The 21,505-nt window shown below is 39.2% G+C and overlaps 1 protein-coding gene across 1 annotated transcript in view; it reads left to right on the plus strand.

Annotated features, from left to right (window-relative positions):
- Positions 1-19,920, plus strand: part of LOC136885919 (alpha-tocopherol transfer protein-like) — a 49,091-nt gene extending 29,171 nt beyond the window's left edge. The window contains exons 3-6 of the mRNA XM_067158611.2: positions 246-495; positions 5,412-5,522; positions 13,102-13,204; positions 19,630-19,920. Coding sequence (XP_067014712.2) covers positions 246-495; positions 5,412-5,522; positions 13,102-13,204; positions 19,630-19,781 — 616 coding nt within the window. The 3' untranslated portion in view covers positions 19,782-19,920. The remainder of the gene's footprint in view (positions 1-245; positions 496-5,411; positions 5,523-13,101; positions 13,205-19,629) is intronic.
- Positions 19,921-21,505: the final 1,585 nt, after the last annotated feature.

Below are 21,505 nucleotides of genomic sequence, written 5' to 3' on the forward strand. Positions count from 1 at the left end.
AAACATACTCAAGTGTCACTCTTATGAAGCCTACCATGTCCCACTAAATTTAATGCAGGGAAAACGGGAGTATCCCAGGGAAAACGCAGGGAAAATACCGTATTTTGTCGGACGAGAATTTGCTGGATTTCTGATTTTTTTGGAAGTTAGCAGGTATGTAAATAGCCATAGCAAAGGAATAGCGGCTAATATAAACAAATAAATTTCTTACTGTATATGTTGACTGTTATATTGTGTCCACACAGGGATATAGTTCTACTCCCCGAACGAGATCCGGATGGTAACATTGTCGTGTTGACCCGCCTCGGCATCACAGATCCTTCTAAGTTCGTCCATGCTGACGGCCTCAAGGTTTTTCTCCTGGCGATGGATGCTGTGTTGACTGACGGAACACAACCAGGATTCCGTTTCATTCAGGATGTCGGGGGGATTACGTTGGGGCATGTATACAAACTCAATATGCCAGTCCTACGCAAGTGTATGGTTTACATACAGGTAAGAAAATTTATGTATTTTACGTGAAACGTCATTTAAATCGGAGGTTATTATTATTCTCGGTATTATTTCAGCTCGCTGTCATCTTATTTGTAATGTTATATTGAGTGGAAATTAATGAAATCTTACTTGGAGAGCATCTCAGAGGAGAGATGTGTTCATTGCGATGTCCAGGAACCCACCATCCCACCCGAAGAAGTACATTTGCTTTTATAACCTAATGAAGACTGTTACACGCAATTTTCATTTCTGAAGTGGCTACTTGCATTCTTATTGGCCAATGTGAAGTAAAACATGATCTCGTTCTAGTCAATAATGTTAATCATAATCCGTTATCAACCCCGACCAATGAATGGTCTTGTCCAGGTCCTATCCTAACCGTCCGCACGGCAAGAACCTGTCCAGACCAATCGTGTTTCCACACGAAAGTAGAGGCCTAGGGTCGCTTCGCGGATTTTAACCTGGGGGCTTACGCCCGCAGACCCCCTTTGCTTGTCCCTCCAGTTATCGAAGCACAACTCACTCATTAGTTCCTATAGTAGGGCCCACGAGAGTTGAAGTCTGACAGGTGAGCAGCGAAAGCTGTAACTACGAAGTACGCTGCGTTGTCATAGTTACCTCAATTCGCGGTCTACCACCTTTCAGACAGGCTGAGTGTTTAATAAAACATGTAGGCCTAGGCCTAACGCAATTCATTTACCCTTGACCGGTTCCTAAGCTCGTGTTAATAATTCCAGCATTTAAGACAGAACACGACATTATCGATAGGCCTATGTATAAAAGATTTCATAATCACTAACAAAAACATCAGTTTCTGACAATAACCTCAACAAATGCACATGTTAATTACAATATAGAACAACACTGCCCATATTGATAGTTTTTATTATTTAACGCCATTGTTAACGGTACCTGTACAATTCGGGAATAAACTACGGTATAATAAACACAATAGGAAGACGGTACTTCATCGAGAAAAGAAATCAGTCAGAATATGAATGACAATGATGGAATTAAGGAGACATTCGGATTTTCCCCCGTAATTGCTCAGAAAATAGCAATAAAATGTACAGACATGCAATGTACACAAAGCACTGAACCGAGATATTTGTAAAAATAAGAAGTACTCACTGCTCCGCTCGACAGCAATCAGTCATCTAGAAGGGGCTCTATCCCATCCATATCATCTCCTATACTATCCTGCTCGTTGTCACTGTCATTGTCACTGACACAATCATTTCTCTTCCCTGGCTTCGAACAGTCACACCTCGGCCAGTTGTATTTTTTGTCGTTTCTTTTGACTTGGAAGTCATCGTTAAACACTCAAAAGAACCGATCAAATAAAACTACACGGATTCTTAACGAATAATGGAGTACTTCACACTAACACTATAGTCACACTACAAGATCGCTAACATCTACAGACGAACAAAACTAGAAAACTGAACAACTAGCCACCGATAAACTTAAAGAAATAAACTAACACCTAACATAATATTCTGAAAACATACACATTAAGCAGCAACGACTAGCACAGCTAACCATTCGGAATACTATCACAATAGCGACTGAGAGCAAGCCAACCCACGTGATGATAGCGTCCTAAAATGTTGCAACTCTGTTATCGTTGCCATAGCAACAGGCAATTTTCGAACGGCGTTAGTCAACTTTTTCTCGCCGGTGGCGCTAAACGTCAGACTTCAACTCTCGTGGGCCCTACTGTAAGTACAGAGATTGTCAGCACTGAGCACCGTTTGACAACATCCTTCCCGAGAAGGCCGCGAACGTGTAAACAAACAACAATCGTTTCGCGGGTGTCAAAGTCAAACGACTGTCGTTGTGCGGGCGTGAAAATGTTGACAGCCGGGCTGAATTAATAATTTATGGTAATTCTCGTGTCGTATTTACTATGACTGAGCATAAGCCGCAGCCGTACTTCAGGGAAGAGAAGGGGAGGGAGGGGAAGTGGGATGTATGATGGGGACAGAGATAATGCTCCGCGGGTATGCACAAGTTTCCTCGTTCGACTCGCACAGGATTATCCTTATCTCTTACAGGCAATATCTAATGTTCGATTATTAAACAGCCGTGACTGTACGCACAGTACAAGGACACACTGTAATAAATACGCACTTGTCATTTAAGGAATATACCAGGTCGTTTATCCTCTCGTCTGTTGGTCGCAGTAACGTTCTTTATCATTCAACATACTCAAAGAAGCAACGCTGCCGCCTCACGGTTCTGTATTTTTCACTCACAACATTGTAAATGGAATGAAACACTGAACGAACGAAACAATACGCCTCGTTTGATTACAGTATATGTTCAATATACTCCCATCCCACTTCAATGCACAGTTCGCAACGGTGTAGTAGTGACCTGGACTCTGTTCAGGATGTGTGGCGTGTCGTGAACGATCTCGAAAGCTGCCTGTATTCTTGATACAAGTTCATCTTCTCTTTCTATGGGGTTTGCATAGCAGTCAGTTTGTGCAGAACAAACTGTACACTGCCTACTGGGGCTGGGAAGTGATTATGTGAAACGAATGAGAAACTTGTACATTCGAACAGAGTATTATATTTGTCTCCCACTTCCCACCTCCCCTCCCTTCCCTTTCCTCCTCTGATGCCCAGCAGCAGGCAGTGGTCGGCTCTCTGACATAGCAAATACGGCAATTTCCTCACTTTGAATTGCGCTTCTGGAAGTTACAAAGTAAGCTAATTTTCTCGAAAAGAAAAATTTTCTCCGCCAATCCAATTGCACCAACGTTCTTATAGTAACACGAAGAGCATCCCAGATTTTTTTTTTTTTTTGGCAAGTATAGTTTTGAGATATCATGTATATGTGATTTTTATCCTTAGTAATATCATTGCATGCAGCCATGTTTGATTACTACCTGGCAAGCCCACTTCCTCTGATCATGGAAGAATACCCTTTGATTCTCTGACCTTCCCCAGCTTGTAAGTTATTATATTCAACAGATGGCAGAACGTTCCTAATAATTAGAGCCCGGATTTTTATGCAGTAACAGATGAGATTGCAAACTAATTTGGTTAGTAGGAAGTGTCGGCCAGCCGCTCTTCCATAATGTAGCAAGAGTAACATAAATTATAGGAGTTCTGATATGTCGTACCCCTAATGTTTATGCAAACCCCATAGCATAATCGTTGTGAAGGTACTCTATACTTGCTACTCGCTTCAGTAAGTTTGCATTCTAACCTATTAATGCATAAAAATCCGGGCTCTATTAATAATATTATGCTGCTTGAAGAAAACGGTTGACTACACACAGACGGAAAGGTATCAACTGCCTTTCTATATGGCCATTAATAAAGTGCAGGGACAAACTCTTGAAAGAGTGTACGTCTACTTACCTGAACCAATATTCAGTCAGCTCAGTTGTATGTTGTTTACTATCTTGGGTAAGAACATTTGAAAATTGTCAGGTCCAGATACACCCGAATGGTCGAAGCTCAGTGAATATTTTATGGAAAGAAACGTTACAAACTACATTACGAATGAAGGGAATGAATCATTTATTATGTACTGGTATGAAATGTTTGTAAAACTATTGATAAGGGCAGGCAAAACCAGGGACGAAGCATCAGGAGAGACAGGGTGGACAGCATGTACCCTTAACATTTTGTGAACCAAATATTGTCTAGTTAATTCAATTTTATCCACATAATGACATTATTGTATTCCCCACTTTACTTATTTTCGACTCACTTCGGCAATGCTAGGGCTCCCGTCGGTTACACGAAGCGCGTAGGCGAAAAGTAGACGCTGTCCATTCTGCGTATGTATGTTCCCTTCGATTTTCAAAGCTTTCAGATAGAGCAACACTAACGCTATCTGTAGGAGCTGACTGTAGAACAATGACTTTCCAATAGCGAGATTTCTCTGCCCAGTAGACAGACTTACCAGTGTCTCTTCTTGCTCTCACGGGCTAGTATTAGGATCTCAGTTATAAAGTTTCTCTTATTGGCTACCATCTCATGCATACTTTTAATGTGATTAATTTGAATTTACTTTATTATAAGACACACCTAAAAATAAAATAATAATATTCAAATACGAATTATAGCAAACTTACACCTAATAAATGAATGATAGCATCAAAACCCTTTAAGAACATGCATTTTCTTGCCTGCACATACAGTATTAGTTATAGTGTTATAACCCCAGCAAAAAAACTCCAGACTATGTATACTTGATGCTGTCTATTCTGTCAACGGCAGTTTCTAGTGAACGTGCTATGAGTGCCTTGAAATGAATTAAAACCTATTTAAGGAATTTGATGACCAACCAGAGACTAATTTGAGTACTCTAGCTATAGAGAAGGAACTGCTGTAGCGTCTTAGCAAGATGCCTGGCTTCAAAACGAGAGTAATAGATATATTTGCTGAAATGAAGGACAGGCAGATTAAACTCATTTACAAGAATATTGTTTAAGGTGACTTGTATGAAAACCTATTTATTTCTTATTTCTCTTATTAAATCTACATAACAATGAATTATACTGATACTTCTTTATTCTAAAATTGTGTTGTTATTTGACAACTCCCTGCTGCCTATTTAGTCTATATTTAAATATAAAATGCGTGCACATAGGTTGTTATAGATAGGGTTTGTCTAAGTTTCAGAGTCATTAATATAACATTGAGTACATATCTGTATGTGTTGAAAACAATGTTCCATATATAATATAATTAAAATCATTTAAATAAAAAATACATCTCTGTCCACCCCCTTACTTAGTTTACGCTTCACCACTGGGCAATAGAACAGGCATATCAAGACGAGTTATCTGACATACGGAGCAGCATGGCTCCACTAATTTCTTCGTGCAACACTTTTTTATTTCAGAAAAATACTTGTTTACACTGATATTCTGTTGTTTTATTGTGTTACAGGAAGGTCTGCGGGTGCGAATGAAGTCCATACACATCATCAACCACAGCCCCCTGATAGACAGAGTCATGACCCTTGTACAGCCAATGATGAAAGAGGAGATGACACAGCAGGTATTACTTCCCTGATAAATCTTCACCACTTGTGCTTGTCGACATCTATAGCACAGGAATGGGAGTGGCTTGTGAATAAAGGAAGCCAGCGCGTATTGTTGAGAACACGGAATTGTGCCCATGCATCTAGTTTCCAATAGTGCTTTCTTTTAACATTTGTTGACCACATCCGGTGGCAGTGTCCTAAATGAGTTTTGTATGTAGATGTCAGGTTATATAATTATTATATTCTTTCTGTTACCATTTCTTTAAAATCAATCAATCAATCACCACTGATCTGCATTTAGGGCAGTTGCCCAGGTGGCAGATTCCCTATCTGTTACTTTCCTAGCATTTTCCTAAATGATTTAAAAGAAATTGGAAATGTATTGAACATCTCCCTTGGTAAGTTATTCCAATCCCTAACTCCCCTTCCTATAAATGAATATTTGCCCCAGTTCGTCCTCTTGAATTCCAACTTTATCTTCATATTGTGATCTTTCCCACTTTTATAAACGCCATTCAAACGTATTCGTCTACTAATGTCATTCCACGCCATCTCTCCGCTACCAGCTCGGAACATACCACTTAGTCGAGCAGCTCTTCTTCTTTCAATTCTTCCCAACCCAAACTTTGCAACATTTTTGTAACGCTACTCTTTTGTCGGAAATCACCCAGAACAAATCGAGCTGCTTTTCTTTGGATTTTTTCCAGTTCTTGAATCAGGTAATCCTGGTGAGGGTCCCATACACTGGAACCATACTCTGGTTGGGGTCTTACCAGAGACTTATATACACTCTCCTTTACATCCTTACTACAACCCCTAAACACCCTCGTAACCATGTGCAGAAATCTGTACCCTTTATTTACAATCCCATTTATGTGATTACCCCAATGAAGGTCTCTCCTTATATTAACACCTAGATACTTACAATGATCCCCAAAAGGAACTTTCACCCCATCAACGCAGTAATTAAAACTGAGAGGACTTTTCCTATTTGTGAAACTCACAACCTGACTTTTAGCCCCGTTTATCAACATACCATTGCCTGCTGTCCATCTCACAACATTTTCGAGGTCACGTTGCAATTGCTCACAATCTTGTAGCTTATGTATCACTCTATAGAGAATAACATCATCCGCAAAAAGCCTTACATCCGATTCCACTCCTTTACTCATATCATTTATGTATATAAGAAACCATAAAGGTCCGATAATACTGGCTTGAGGAATTCCCCTCTTAATTATTCCAGGGTCAGATAAAGCTTCACCTACTCTAATTCTCTGAGATCTCTTTACCAGTAAACTATTTCCAGAGATGGGAAGTAATTGGGTAAAAGTAATGAAATTACTTGTAACAAATATTTTTCATACTAATTTTCACTTGTACTTGTTGCTTTTTATTCAATGTAATTTTTTATTTGTAATTTCAATCAGTCATCGTTGATCTGCATTTACGGCAGTCGCCCAGGTGGCAGATTCCCTGTCAGTTGTTTACCTTAAATGATTCCAAAGAACTTATGAAATTTATCGAACATTTCCCTTGATGAATTATTCCAGTGCCTAATATGCCTCTTGAATTCCAACCATATTTTCCTGTTATGAGCTTTCCTACCTTTAAAATCTCCAGTGAAGCTTATTCGTCTACTACCGTCATTCCACACCATTTCTCCGCTAACAGCTCAGAAGATCCCACTTACAATAGGGATGTATCACGCAAAACTTGTCCGCTAGGCAGCTTAATGGTAATACCCGGTATGCGCTTTCCGCTGCTCGGTTGTTTTACATGATACTTATATGGATTATTCCTATATTTGCGATTATCGAAACGAAACTTTTGCTTTAAAATGGAGTTACCATATTCAGCTAATGTTTTCAACAAGACGGGAAATGGTATAGATGCAATGACGATTGCGGATTTGGAAGCAGAATTAAAGAAAAGGGGCGAAAAAGTATCCGGAAAAATGCAAGAGTTGATTGAAAAGTACCAGTAAGGAATAAATGCAGCAACTCCTTATTTTAGTGTTTTTGTTAAGATTGAATTTTTAAAGTACAAATAGCATTTTGAAAACATTCCTAATACGGTATTTTTTCTTTTCTTTGGCGGTTATAGGCGTACATAAGGCACGACATTAGTGTGACAGCAGTGCCTGGGGCTACATCCAGTACGACTGAACTTCATTTCCGTGTAGCGCACGAGTTTCAGGATCTTGTTTCGGACCATAAGACAAATACCGGTATAAAAATTTCAAATTTGGAAGTAATGAGTTATTTCCTGTTCAGGAAGTCTGAAATTGATAGTGCTCCAGTGTCAAATTATAAGTCACTCTGTGATTCAGTGTACCGTACCGCACACGGTGTTATGGCTGTTTTCCTACTTCTATATCTTCTTGCTCTCGGAGTTATTTCCAAGGTACCGGTGCCACACCATGAAAATATCGAAGGTACAGCGTTCTCCTTAAGTCTTCGTCTTTCGCCTAAAATTATTGAAATAGGTCATATTAACTTTTAAGAATGTACTACCTTATTATAAATTTATTTCTTAATTAGTATTAATTAGCTTACTTACCAGTTTCAGTAATGACATAATCTTCAACTGTAAAATGTTTCGAGCAGACTTTGATATTAGGAGTCATATTTTTGTTTCGTAGGTCCTACCTACGAATCGCATGCAGCCACTTTTTACGGAAAGCATCTTCCTTAGGAAATTGATGGTATGAATACGGTCGACCTTGATTTTGGGACATTGGGACACAGCAATAGTCAGGCATCACAATTTTCTTGTCGTCTTTGGTGTCATAACGATATATTAAATCTTTAACTTCAGCATTTAACTAGGTAACTTCCATTAAAAACAATACAAACAAATGACGATCGACAAGCGCATACCGGGTAATACACGCGAGACATCTATCGGCAGTGTTTCAGTACATCCCCATTGACAAATTTCTTTGTAATGGTCCGTATTGATGTAATTTGATTAAGAATTGTATTTTATTGTACAATACGTGCAGCAGTACTGTAAAGAAAAACCTAATGTTTAGCTTGGGAGGCAGTCAGCCATAGGGATGAGTACAAATAGGACCTTGTTATTCACCAGATTTCTGTTCGAAAGCTTCCGGCACTCAAATAATTTGACAAAACCAACTGTCAGCGAGGTCACTTTTCTCTTCCACCTCTTGAGCTACTGCTCAACAACAAAGACACAATCAGTACACTGAAACTCAAATCAATATGCAGTCAGCCACTAACTGTTTTTAACAAAGTTTTTACAAAGAATGATTGTACTTTAGTTGTTCTTTTAAGGCTGCATTTTAAAGTATTCTTAAGAAATCTCGTAGAATATAACGAAAACAAACTGTTGCACAGACATTTTCTAAAGATCCTCACATGACAAGCTGATGTATTCAAGAGTGATTATTGTTTGTAAAATGCTATGGCTGAAGAAATCTTCCAGTAAGACAAAACATGTGCCGTGTTATGCTTAGACATTAAAATTACATGTATTTTCACTTGTGAAGTGATGTGTACATCCCACTTAATCAAGCAGATTGTCTCCTTACTCCCAAGTCTTCCCATCCGAAAGTTTACAACATTTTTGTTGGAAATCACCCAGAACAAATTGTGCTACTTTTCTTTGGATCTTTTCCTGTTCTCGTATCAAGTAACCCATACACTGGAATCAAACTCTAATTGCGGCCTAACCAGGAACTTATACACCCTCTCTTTTACATCCTTAAAACATTCTCTAAATACTCTCATAACCATATGAAGAGATTTGTAACCTTGTTTATATGATTATCTCAATGAGATATTTCCTTATATTATCACCTAGGTACTTACAGTGTTCGCATAAGGTACTTTCACCCCATCATCACAGTAATTCAAGCCAATAGCTAATACCATCGGGGTCAGAAAAAAACAAAAGTTGACAAAGGGAGGTCAGATAGGATAGATGAAAGATAGGAGCTTGGCATAAGACCCCTTCAAAGAAATTGTTACAAACCTATCAAAAACACACATAAAATTAATTAGAGCAGATACAAGTATAACTTTAATACAGTCTATGTCCATTTAATATATATAAAAAGTACTTACTGTTACAAAACTAAAGAATCATTTAATAGATTTTAGGTATTTTTATAATGTTATGTAGGATTTGTAGTACAACCATAACGAATAGAACACCTAGTGAGATCACTCACTAAGTTTAAGCGCGCTCCCACAAAGCGGTGCTAGTGGAACCTAACACCAACATTACACGGTCACCTGCACTGATACGCAAATATCCAAATACAACACCCGATTGTTTAATACTTATGAATAATATAAATACTAATGTCAGACAGTTGTAATTAATATTCTCAGTCCCATGCAGAAATATCTTTGGAGTTTAATAAGATAGCATACAAGATAAAATGGAACATGACGAAAAGCGAAAGCAATATTGTCCTTTACCTTATATCTTATACAGTTTTATAAACAGAGCATATTAAACATACACCAGATTGCAAATAAGATGGACAATTTTCTCAAATAAAGGAAAATGAAGTACATTAGGTATTCACTAAAACTAGTTTGACACCTGATTTGACAGTTTATGGGTAGACTTAGCAGATTGCCGAGCTTGAAGATCTCTGCGGATCTCTGTCCCTCTGAAGAATTGGCACATTAGACCAGACCAGTTTAGGAATAATGTCCAAAGTGTATTCAAATATATTTTCTTTTGGCGGTATGTCCTGACTCGTTGGCTGAACGGTCAGCGTACTGGCCTTCGGTCCAGAGGGTCCCGGGTTCGATTCCCGGCCGGGTCGGGGATTTTAACCTTAATTGGTTAATTCCAATGGCACGGGGACTGGATGTATGTGTTGTCTTCGTCATCATTTCATCCTCATCATGACGCGCAGGTCGCCTACGGGAGTCAAATAGAAAGACCTGCACCTGGCGAGCCGAACCCGTCCTGGGATATCCCGGCACTAAAAGCCATACGATATTTCATTTTTTGGCGGTATAAAAATCACCTACTGTCACTCTTTCTTCCGTAATCTGATTTACAACCAGGGATGAAACAGTGTGATATTTTCTGGAAATAATAAAGAACCTGTGTATTGCACAGATACTAACACAGATTTTCGGAAATTATTAAAACAAACAAATTCCCTCTATAGGCCTTAATATTATCACCATGACTTCGCACGTTAGTCGACAACTTGTCGGACATACTGTTTCAGCGCCATACTCTGGCCGTACCTCATGTGCTGAAGTGCTGCAGCACACTGCCTGTTGGAAAAATAAATTAGTTTTAAAATATTATCTACAATCAAATACGGTGCATTGAAAAAGACGTCAGCCAAAGAATAGGAAATTTTTCAACTCCCCGCACAACCTGCTAACTACTGGTGTGCTCCACGGCGGGAGCTGTGCGATCACAGCTCAGCGAGCTTTTAGCCAGAAACCAGGAACTCTGCCATTTGCGCATGCGTGCCCAACTTTTCCGATACAAAGAGAATGTGTTCCGATAGGCTGTGGAAACAACAGCCAAGATATCACTTCACAACGATTCCTTCGTTCGACCACAGAGAGGCAGCACTAGCACTAGTTACACTTGCATTATGACCGATATGAGAAGGTGGCAGCTGGCACCCTCTTGACTCAGCGGTAGTTTTTAAGAGATCGCTCAGAGCAAACGGGAAAACAGAATACTGTAGAGCTGTTTCACCAGGTCTTTTAATACCAAAGAGGATAGAATACTCCCAACTTGCCTATTCCATAGCCAATTTGTAAATCGATGAACTATAAAAATTGTACTTTTTATGTTGTCAAAATAAGGACATGATATTGTGATTTTCTTCAATTAAAAATGTCTAGTTTATAAATGTCACTATAAAAACATAACATGTAATTTTGCATTACGCCGTTGCTGGTTTTATTTCAATGATGTTGGTAGCATTGGGAAGTTCTGTTTTTGTGCGCTCCCACCAAGTGTTTGAGTTCGTGAATATGTTTCCATTGCAGGTGTTATTGTGTGTTTAATTATATAGTTTTATATGAGGAATTTGTATATGTGTTGGGGTTGTTTGCGTGTTTGTTCAATGTGGGAAAACTAAGTGGAGAGCCTCTTGAAAACCACATACCGGTATGTTTCTAAGTATTTTTTAATTTTTGGAGTGGGGATGGGTTACAGCACACAAATGATTTTCTGCACCAGCCGCTACTGGCTGAGAGAGCGGAGTGATCACACTAGGTATTCTATTCATCATGGTACAACACAAATGTATGTTTACTTTCTTGTTTCCAAGTGATTAAAACTTTTGCTACATTCACATTAGTCTAATGAAACTGTACCATGCAGTGACCTTTCTGGGATGCAAAGGCAATGCCAGTTTCAATGACATCCGTGGATGTCACAGTCGATGATGAGTAGGCTGAGTTTGCTGAGTCTGTCTTGGGTTATACCATACGATTTCACAGGTAGTTCTTTATAAGTCACAGTTTCGAAAATGATCGTTTTGCAGAAAGAACAGGAACAGGAATAATTAGGTCTTAAATATGATATTTTGGTACCAATTTTCTTTGGTACAGGTCTTTTTTAAGAGAGCGTAGTGCTCACGTTACGATACCACCTCCTAACCTGCGAAGGAAAGTAGCTTTGATCAGAGAATACAACAAGATCCTAGCAAACCCTGGACTATCGGTACACTCTGACATCTCAGACCTCAAAATCAAACGACTTCGTTCGAGACATCCACCTCTTGCAGCCGAGATCAATCACATCGGATTCAACATCTCCGATTCCTGGATGGAAGAATGGATGCAAAATGCTCCAGCTACATGCCTGAAAATGCCATGCATCGATAAGACAGTTCCAGGATTTGATCAACCCCGCAAGGTATGGTCAATGCTCAACCGACTCAGGACGGGACACGGAAGATGTAGGGATTCACTTTTTAAATGAAGAATGCTCTCCTCGCCACTATGCGACTGTGGTGCACCGCGACAAACTATTAAACACATCAGGGAGGAATGCAGCATCAGAGCATATGGAGGGCCATATGAAGACTTCTTGATGGCAACCCCAAAATGTATTGAGTACATACAAGATCTAGATATTTGTTTGTAGATTGGTTCATTGGTTATTTTGGTTCATTTGTAATAACGTATTTGTATGTCATACGCTAAATAAATAAATAATAATCATGTTACGAGATACGGCTCAACACAATAACAGCAGCCAGATGCAACCACTTGGCAATTACTCCATTTACAAAATGTAAAATCAGTCTTTTCGACCCATTCTACAACATCAGGATGTTACTTTTCCTATGCAAAGTGGTATTCATGTAAAGTTATGTTTTCAATATTTTCTTTTTTTGTGGGGGGGGGGGATTCTGTGGGCCCCTTAAGCCCTAACATTTCACCACTATAGGTAACATTGTCTGGCCATCCATCCATACCTTACATTACAGCTTGCATGGTTGCTGGGTTACACTTCTGTCACATATTCTTCTAATGGTAATTTTTCAGATGTCCTTCAGCTATAAGATTTATGTCAAAATTATTTGATGCTTTCTTAATTCTATGTTCTGCGTCCTTATTTCAGATGAAATTTCATTCCTCAATGGAAGATCTGTATAAAGTGATACCCCAACGCATCCTCCCCAATGAATATGGTGGTCAAGCTGGCAGCGTGAGTAGCCTAAAGGGTAAGTGGAGAGTCACTTAATATCAGAACTGTAGTGTTCATCATTTTCATCAATCACCACAGTGCGACATCAGGAGGATGTAATACTGTATCTGCAACGAGGCTGTATTTTATTAAACTACGCTCAAGATCTCATTAATACAATGCAAATTAAATACCTCGGTCCCTACATCAGCTCGGATTTTGAAACACTTCTCGAGTACAAGTAAACTCAGTGTTGTTGAAATAACAGCATATCACTGGAGTTATCCGTGACAAGAAAATGCAGTACCCAGTTATCTCAAGGGGAAAGTGTGTAAATTTATGGTTAAGTCCAGTTGCATTCTATGGGTCACAATGCTGGCCAGCTACAATAAGACATGAGCAAGGCCTCCATTGAATGGAAATGTTTCATTGAATCTATTAAAAAAATATTTAAAATAGTTGGTGTTAAGTCCACCTTGTTAACACACTTTTTTTAATTGAAAAGTTATTTATCCATTCATACATGTTTGAGGAACATTATGCATTCCCTTCATCAGTGGAGTTAAGTCAAAGAATAAAAACAATATAACACTATCTTTTGTTTAGCCCACAATTTTAAGAAGTATTATATCACAATTCACCATATCAATGAATAAACTGACATTAGTGAAATAATATGAAAATTATTGTTCCGAGGTATCTGTGAAAGAAGGTGTGGGCTGGAATGGGTCTAACTACAAGTCCGAAAGATGAATTAAAAATTTAAATAAAGGTTATTTTTCAATATACAACAAGATTTAACAAATTTTCACTAGGGGAAATAACAATGAAAAAACCAGGTACAATTATAACTTTATAAACGAAAGCACAAGTTAAGGGGTCCTTACAAATTCTCGGCTTCGAGCCCCAATCTCACAATCCTTGAGTTCTCAGCTCACAACCACAAATTACCAAAGGGCAGAAAACCCCTAATTACATGGAGCATTTGCTCCCACCTAGTAATGTCAAGCCTCCTAGAGGCACCTTTCAAAATAGCAGAAAGAGCTGACCCACTCTCAATCTTTCAAGCCTATTAAAGGCAATACCAGACTTTACAGTAACTTGCCATCGAGGCACAACGTACAAGAATTAAACAGGAGTATCTCGTACCCACCCTACAGGGCCTTAAAAGAAAAAGAAAAGGTTAATTAAATGGCCCAAAATACCTATATGAATGGAGGCGTTGCTTGCGCTCCTACATGAAACCTTATATAAAACCTAAGGGGCACTAGGCCGATGATACCGCGGCTATTCCCAAGCTAAGGAGGTGGCTCGTATAAAAAAAATTTAAGACATTAAGAGAAGAAAATCGGTTATGAAAACGTAGTCACCTCAACTCAAGATGAAGGGGAGCTCGAGAGGGTAAAGCACTCTCTATCCCCGATTTACAGTTAAAGTAATAAGAAACATTTACATAAGCCGGCACTAAGTTACTAAGCTAGCAAGAATTAAAGGTGTTAAAAGGCCATTACCTTGTAGAAGAGCTGCCAGCGGATGAAAGAGGCGCTTCCCGCCTCCTGCTATACTTCCATACACTAAGCTAGATGTTGTACGAATGATTAAGACACACCCACAGTCGTTTATTGGGTAGCTTACAGTTACACCTCAACAATGAGGAAGAAAGATGCCATTGGCTAAAAATTAATGACAGAAATCCACGATTGGCTAATTTCAAAACTGGTGGAAAGAAAGATTAATATTGCCAACCCACAAATGAAAGAACAACATTTAATAAAGAACAAACTTATGAATACAAAATATCTTCAAGAAAAGTTCCTTCACTTCGCACCAGGGTGCATGATCATAGTTTTTGGCAGAGACATCTGTGAGAGAATGTCCACACTTCTTGATAATTAGTAAACAAAAACAATTCGAAATTAACTCAGTGACATCTTCTGATAAACGGTTGAATTAATTCAGTTTTAAAGTTCAGAGGTTCAGCAGTAGAGGAGTACTTTAAGGTGGAAAATTCAAATGTGCGGCGTATAGGTGTACCAACCGGTACAATTATCATTACATTAAATTTTAATATTTTGATGATGTTGAATGAGAATACCTAAATAGATTTAAGATAAGTTTTCTTCTTTTTTTGTTTTTCTTCCTTAAATGATTAGATGCTAGTTTATATAATGGGTTCTCATCTGTAGGCTACATCTTTCGTTTAAACTTGATTCAAAGTCTTTTTTTTTTTTAGCAAGATAAATTTCTAAACTTTCTAAAACATTCATGAATTTTCCTTTTTTGGCTGAATGTATTAATTCCATGTCATTAGAAATGTCTGTAAATTTATGATTCTTTTCAACCATATGCTATCCCATTGCTGAGTAACTTTTACGTTTGACTGCATTAACATCGCGATTGACCTGTCTAAAACATTTGATAGGGTGGATCATGGGAGACTACTGGCAAAAATGAGTGCAATTGGACTAGACAAAAGAGTGACTGAATGGGTTGCTATATTTCTAGAAAATAGATCTCAGAGAATTAGAGTAGGTGAAGCTTTATCTGACCCTGTAATAATTAAGAGGGGAATTCCTCAAGGCAGTATTATCGGACCTTTATGTTTTCTTATATATATAAATGATATGAGTAAAGGAGTGGAATCGGAGGTAAGGCTTTTTGCGGATGATGTTATTCTCTATAGAGTGATAAATAAGTTACAAGATTGTGAGCAACTGCAACGTGACCTCGAAAATGTTGTGAGATGGACAGCAGGCAATGGTATGTTGATAAACGGGGTTAAAAGTCAGGTTGTGAGTTTTACAAGTAGGAAAAGTCCTCTCAGTTTTAATTACTGCGTTGATGGGGTGAAAGTTCCTTTTGGGGATCATTGTAAGTATCTAGGTGTTAATATAAGGAAAGATCTTCATTGGGGTAATCACATAAATGGGATTGTAAATAAAGGGTACAGATCTCTGCACATGGTTATGAGGGTGTTTAGGGGTTGTAGTAAGGATGTAAAGGAGAGGGCATATAAGTCTCTGGTAAGACCCCAACTAGAGTATGGTTCCAGTGTATGGGACCCTCACCAGGATTACCTGATTCAAGAACTGGAAAAAATCCAAAGAAAAGCAGCTCGATTTGTTCTGGGCGATTTCCGACAAAAGAGTAGCGTTACAAAAATGTTGCAATGTTTGGGTTGGGAAGAATTGAGAGAAAGAAGAAGAGCTGCTCGACTAAGTGGTATGTTCCGGGCTGTCAGCGGAGAGATGGCGTGGAATGACATTAGTAGACGAATAAGTTTGAATGGCGTTTATAAAAGTAGGAAAGATCACAATATGAAGATAAAGTTGGAATTCAAGAGGACAAACTGGGGCAAATATTCATTTATAGGAAGGGGAGTTAGGGATTGGAATAACTTACCCAGAGAGATGTTCAATAAATTTCCAATTTCTTTGAAATCATTTAGGAAAAGGCTAGGAAAGCAACAAATAGGGAATCTGCCACCTGGGCGACTGCCCTAAATGCAGATCAGTATTGATTGATTGATTGATGTTCTGTGTACCTTATAGCCATACTGTCCTATGTATTGCTGCCTACATGTTTGGCATTTCAATTTGTACATTCCTGACTTATTAAATGTACAATTATTCTCAATTTTATTTGAATTGAAAATTATCTTATTAGTATCATTATCAGTTTTGTATGAGAGCCTCCTTGGCTCAGGCGGCAGCGCACCGGTCTCTCACCGCTGGGTTCCGTGGTTCAAATCCTGGTCACTCCATGTGAGATTTGTGCTGGACAAAGCGGAGGCGGGACAGGTTTTCCTGCAGGTACTCCGGTTTTCCCTGTCATCTTTCATTCCAGTAACACTCTCCAATATCATTTCATTTGTCATTCATTTATCATTGCCCCAGAGGAGTGCGACAGACTTCGGCAGCCGGCACAATTCCTATCCTCACCGCTAGACGGGGGCTTCATACATTCCATTCCTGACCCGGTCGAATGACTGGAAACACGCTGTGGATTTTCATCAGTTTTGTATGCGACATTGATGTTCCTTTTTCTGAAAACTTTGTGCTTATTTTGAAAAGTTAGAACTGCATATTTCTTTTTCTCCTTTCGATCTTTTAAATAGTTTTTTTAATAAATTTAGATAAGTCAATGCAGGATCAAATCAAATACCTATTATGGTTAAGTTTATCAACAATGTCCTGCTGGTCGTTAGTATTTATGGAACTCGACCACATCAGAAATGAGCATGTAAGACAACGGATGGAAGTTGCACCAACTCCGGACAAGATGCGAGAAGCTAGCCTCAGATAGTATGGACTTGTCATGAGAAGGGAAGGTAGATCAGTTACTAAGACAGCTATCCACCACAACCCAGGAGGAAATCAAGCACGTGACCGTCCTTAGAAATGGTGGCTTGATCATCTGAAGAAAGACATGAAGATTGTGGCTGTCAGACCTGATGATGCCCTTAACAGTATTAAACGGAGAATGGCGTGCAATGTAGCAGAGCCTGCAGTGTCACGGGGGAAACGCTAGTAAGAAAAGATTGTTTATAAGTAAAATGATTCATCAATAGATGTCTTTTGTTAAGGCGCTGGCCTTCTGACCCCAACTTGGCAGGCTCGATCCTGGCTTAGTCCGGTGTTATTTGAAGGTGCTTAAATACGTCAGCCTTATGTTGGTAGATTTACTGCATGTAAAAGAACTCCTGCGTGACTAAATTCCGCCATCTAGGCATCTCCGAAAACCATAAGAGTAGTTAGGGGGATGAACAGCTAATTATATTATTAATTTTTTTTAAAAGTGTAGGTTAGGGTCTGGTCCGCCTCTGTGGTGTAGTGGTTAGCGTGATTAGCTGCCACCCCCGGAGGTCCGGGTTCGATTCCCGGCTCTGCCACGAAATTTGAAAAGTGGTACGAGGGCTGGAACGGGGTCCACTCAGCCTCGGGAGGTCAACTGAGTAGAGGTGGGTTCGATTCCCACCTCAGCCATCCTCGAAGTGGTTTTCCGTGGTTTCCCACTTCTCCTCCAGGCGAATGCCGGGATGGTACCTACCTTAAGGCCACGGCCGTTTCCTTCCCTCTTCCTTGCCTATCCCTTCCAATCTTCCCATCCCTCCACAAGGCCCCTGTTCAGCATAGCAGGTGAGGCCGTCTGGGCGAGGTACTGGTCATTCTCCCCAGTTGTATCCCCCGACCAAGAGTCTGAAGCTCCGGGACACTGCCCTTGAGGCAGTAGAGGTGGGATCCCTCGCTGAGTCCGAGGGAAAAGCCGAACCTGGAGGGTAAACAGATGATGATGATGATGATGATGAAGTTAGGGTCTGTAAAGTTGATTATGTAAGATTACAATTGAGCATTTCAGAACAGAAACTGCAATTCTTAGAAGAAAAAAGGAATTGTTCAGATGGAAATCTGTACAGAAATTTGTGAAAAATCTTGGGAATACACCTCTCACATTGACCATTAAAACCATGACCTGAATGTTGTTAATTTGGTACTCTGACTTGTAGTAAGGAATGGATGAATTACAGATGAAACATTTCTCAGTGTGCATATCTGATGGTTGTTCAAGATATGACTCTGTTCTTACAGTTGGGTCTATTCTTACCTACTCTTGATTCAGAATTGATTATTGTCATGTCGATATGCCTTGTGCTGCCTGTTTCTGGGATTCCGCGGACTTTAACATGAAGAAGAAAACGTTTTTCTCTCAAAGTGTAATTTGCCGTACGATTCAGAACCCAAAACATTCGCAGATGTTTCATTCCCATTGTGGCATCGCCGACACTGGTTATCGTTTTGGGACCTGCCAGGTATGGATCTAACAACGCTGATGTTAGATATCATCTTCGTGGCTTCATTCCACTTTCCAATGCTCAGATTTTCAGACTTATTGACCCGTCTATTTGCAGGTTTATATCCTTGTCATTTGTAAAAGCAAAGTCACCTCCGTACAGGCCATGAAGGTCCTTGGAGGGGTGGAAGGTAAAGGCTTCCACTACTCATAACCTCGGCACTTGATGGGATAGAGTGGTTAGCTCTACGTCCGGCCGCCTTTGCCCCCAGGAATTAACCTGCTACTCATTTTTTGTGTAGGCTGAGTGAACCTCAGGGCCATGTGCACCTCCGGCAGTGGAAATCTCATTTCAAACATTCTACGACTTCCTGATGGGGGTTCGAACCCACGTCCTTTCGGGCGAACCGATCACATCTTTACCACCTCAGCCATGCAGCCCCTTGCAATGTGTGCTTTTAAAAATAATTTACAGCTAAATTGGCAATTTCTAAATCCCTTGCCTCTCAAATAAGGAGCAGGGAACTTCAGGTACACAATATTTATAGCAGATCTGTGTTTAAGAAACCACTGACATGCATGGTATTTTTTATTTTGTTTGTACTTTATCAAACACAATTATATACTAGTTTCTTCTTTGTTGAATTGATCACCTCCTGTTTGTCTTTGCAGAAGCACTTAAGAAGCGAATGGAAGCCAACAGGGAACGGTTCCTGGAGGACGAAAAGTTAGTAGTGGATGAGAGCAAAAGGAGAGGGTCATCAGTCAATGCCGCAGATCTCTTCGGCATGGAAGGTTCCTTCAAGAAACTCGACATAGATTGAGATTTTTCAATCTAAACTCCCTTTTCAAGTATCTTGTTAGGGATGGGAGTTAATGAATAAACCCAGAGTTGTCTATGTAAATTGAACCCTTCTGTTGTAAAATGTTCTATTTTCTCAATAAAAATTTGTTTTTATGTTTTATGTTCTTGTATTAATAACTAACCAGATTTTTGGCATCAATCTTCTTTCTGTCTCAATGTTACTTACTAAATTATTATTGTTTATTTATTATTCCCTAATTGGCCGACTAGGGACCATGATAAGTTTCATTATACTTTCTGACATTTATTCAATTTTCGATTGATCAGTAGGTTTTCATTAGCTCACTGTATCGAGCACGGCGTTCATCCGACCACTTTGCATGAGTTGCCCACTTCACATCCCAGAAAGTCCCAAAATGATAATAATAATAATCTACAACAAGAAGTGTTTATCTAAAAATTTCAAAATACATCACAACACAGTATTCAATCCAAAATGCTTATACGCGAGTAAATGTCTAGTACTGAATTACAAGTTGAAAAAATTAGAAGTACTGGAAAGAAAAAATTATACAGAAAATACTCGGTCCACTAAGAACTACAGAACTCTCGAAATCGAGAAGTAATGATGAAATATACCAGAACATAGAAAACATAATGGATACAATGCGGAAGAGGCGATTGATATTTTTGGGATATTTGTACAGAATAGATGACAACAGGCAAACATCTTATTTTGCCCCGATTCGTCCTCTTGTATTCCAACTTTATCTTCATATTGTGATCTTTCCTACTTTTAAAGACACCACTCAAATTTATTCGTCTAATGATGTCATTCCACGCTATCTCTCCACTGACAGAGTCAAGCAGCTCGTCTCCTTTCTCCCAAGTCTTCCCAGCCCAAACTGTGCAACATTTTTGTAACGCTATTCTTTTGTCGGAAATCACCCAGAACAAATCGAGCTGATTGTCTTTGGATTTTTTCCAGTTCTTGAATCAAGAAATCCTAGTGAGGGGTCCCATACATTGGAACCACACTCTAGTTGGTGTCTTACTAGAGACTTATATGCCCTCTCCTTTACATCGTTACTACAACCCCTAAATACCCTCATAACAATGTGCAGAGATCTGTACCCTTCATTTATAACCATATTTATGTGATTACCCCAATGAACATCTTTCCCTATATTAACACCTAGGTATTTACAGTGATTCCCAAAGGGAACTTTCACCTCATCAACGCAGTAATTAAAACTGAGAGGACTTTTCCTATTTTTGAAACTCACAACCTTGACTTTTAACCCCGTTTATCATCATACCATTGCCTACTGTCCATCTCACAGCATTATTGAGGTCATTTTGCAGTCACTCACAATCTTGTAACGTATTTATTACTCTGTACAGAACAACATCATCTGAAAAAACCGTTATCTATGATTCCACTTCGTTACATATATTATTGATATATATAAGAAAACACAAAGGTCCAAATATACTACCTTGAGGAATTCCCACTTAATTAATAAAGGGACAGGTAAAGCTTCGCCTACTCTAATTCTCTGAGATCTATTTTCTAGAAACATAGCCACCTATTCAGTCACTCTTTTGTCAAGTCCTATTGCACTCATTTTTGCCTGTAGTCTCCCATGATCTACCCTATCAAATGCCTTAGACAGGTCAATCGCAGTACAATCCAATTGACCTCTACAATCCAGGATATCTGCTATACTTGCTGGAATAATA

The sequence above is a fragment of the Anabrus simplex genome, chromosome X (assembly GCF_040414725.1).
Source record: "Anabrus simplex isolate iqAnaSimp1 chromosome X, ASM4041472v1, whole genome shotgun sequence".
Classification (NCBI taxonomy): Eukaryota; Metazoa; Arthropoda; class Insecta; order Orthoptera; family Tettigoniidae; genus Anabrus; species Anabrus simplex.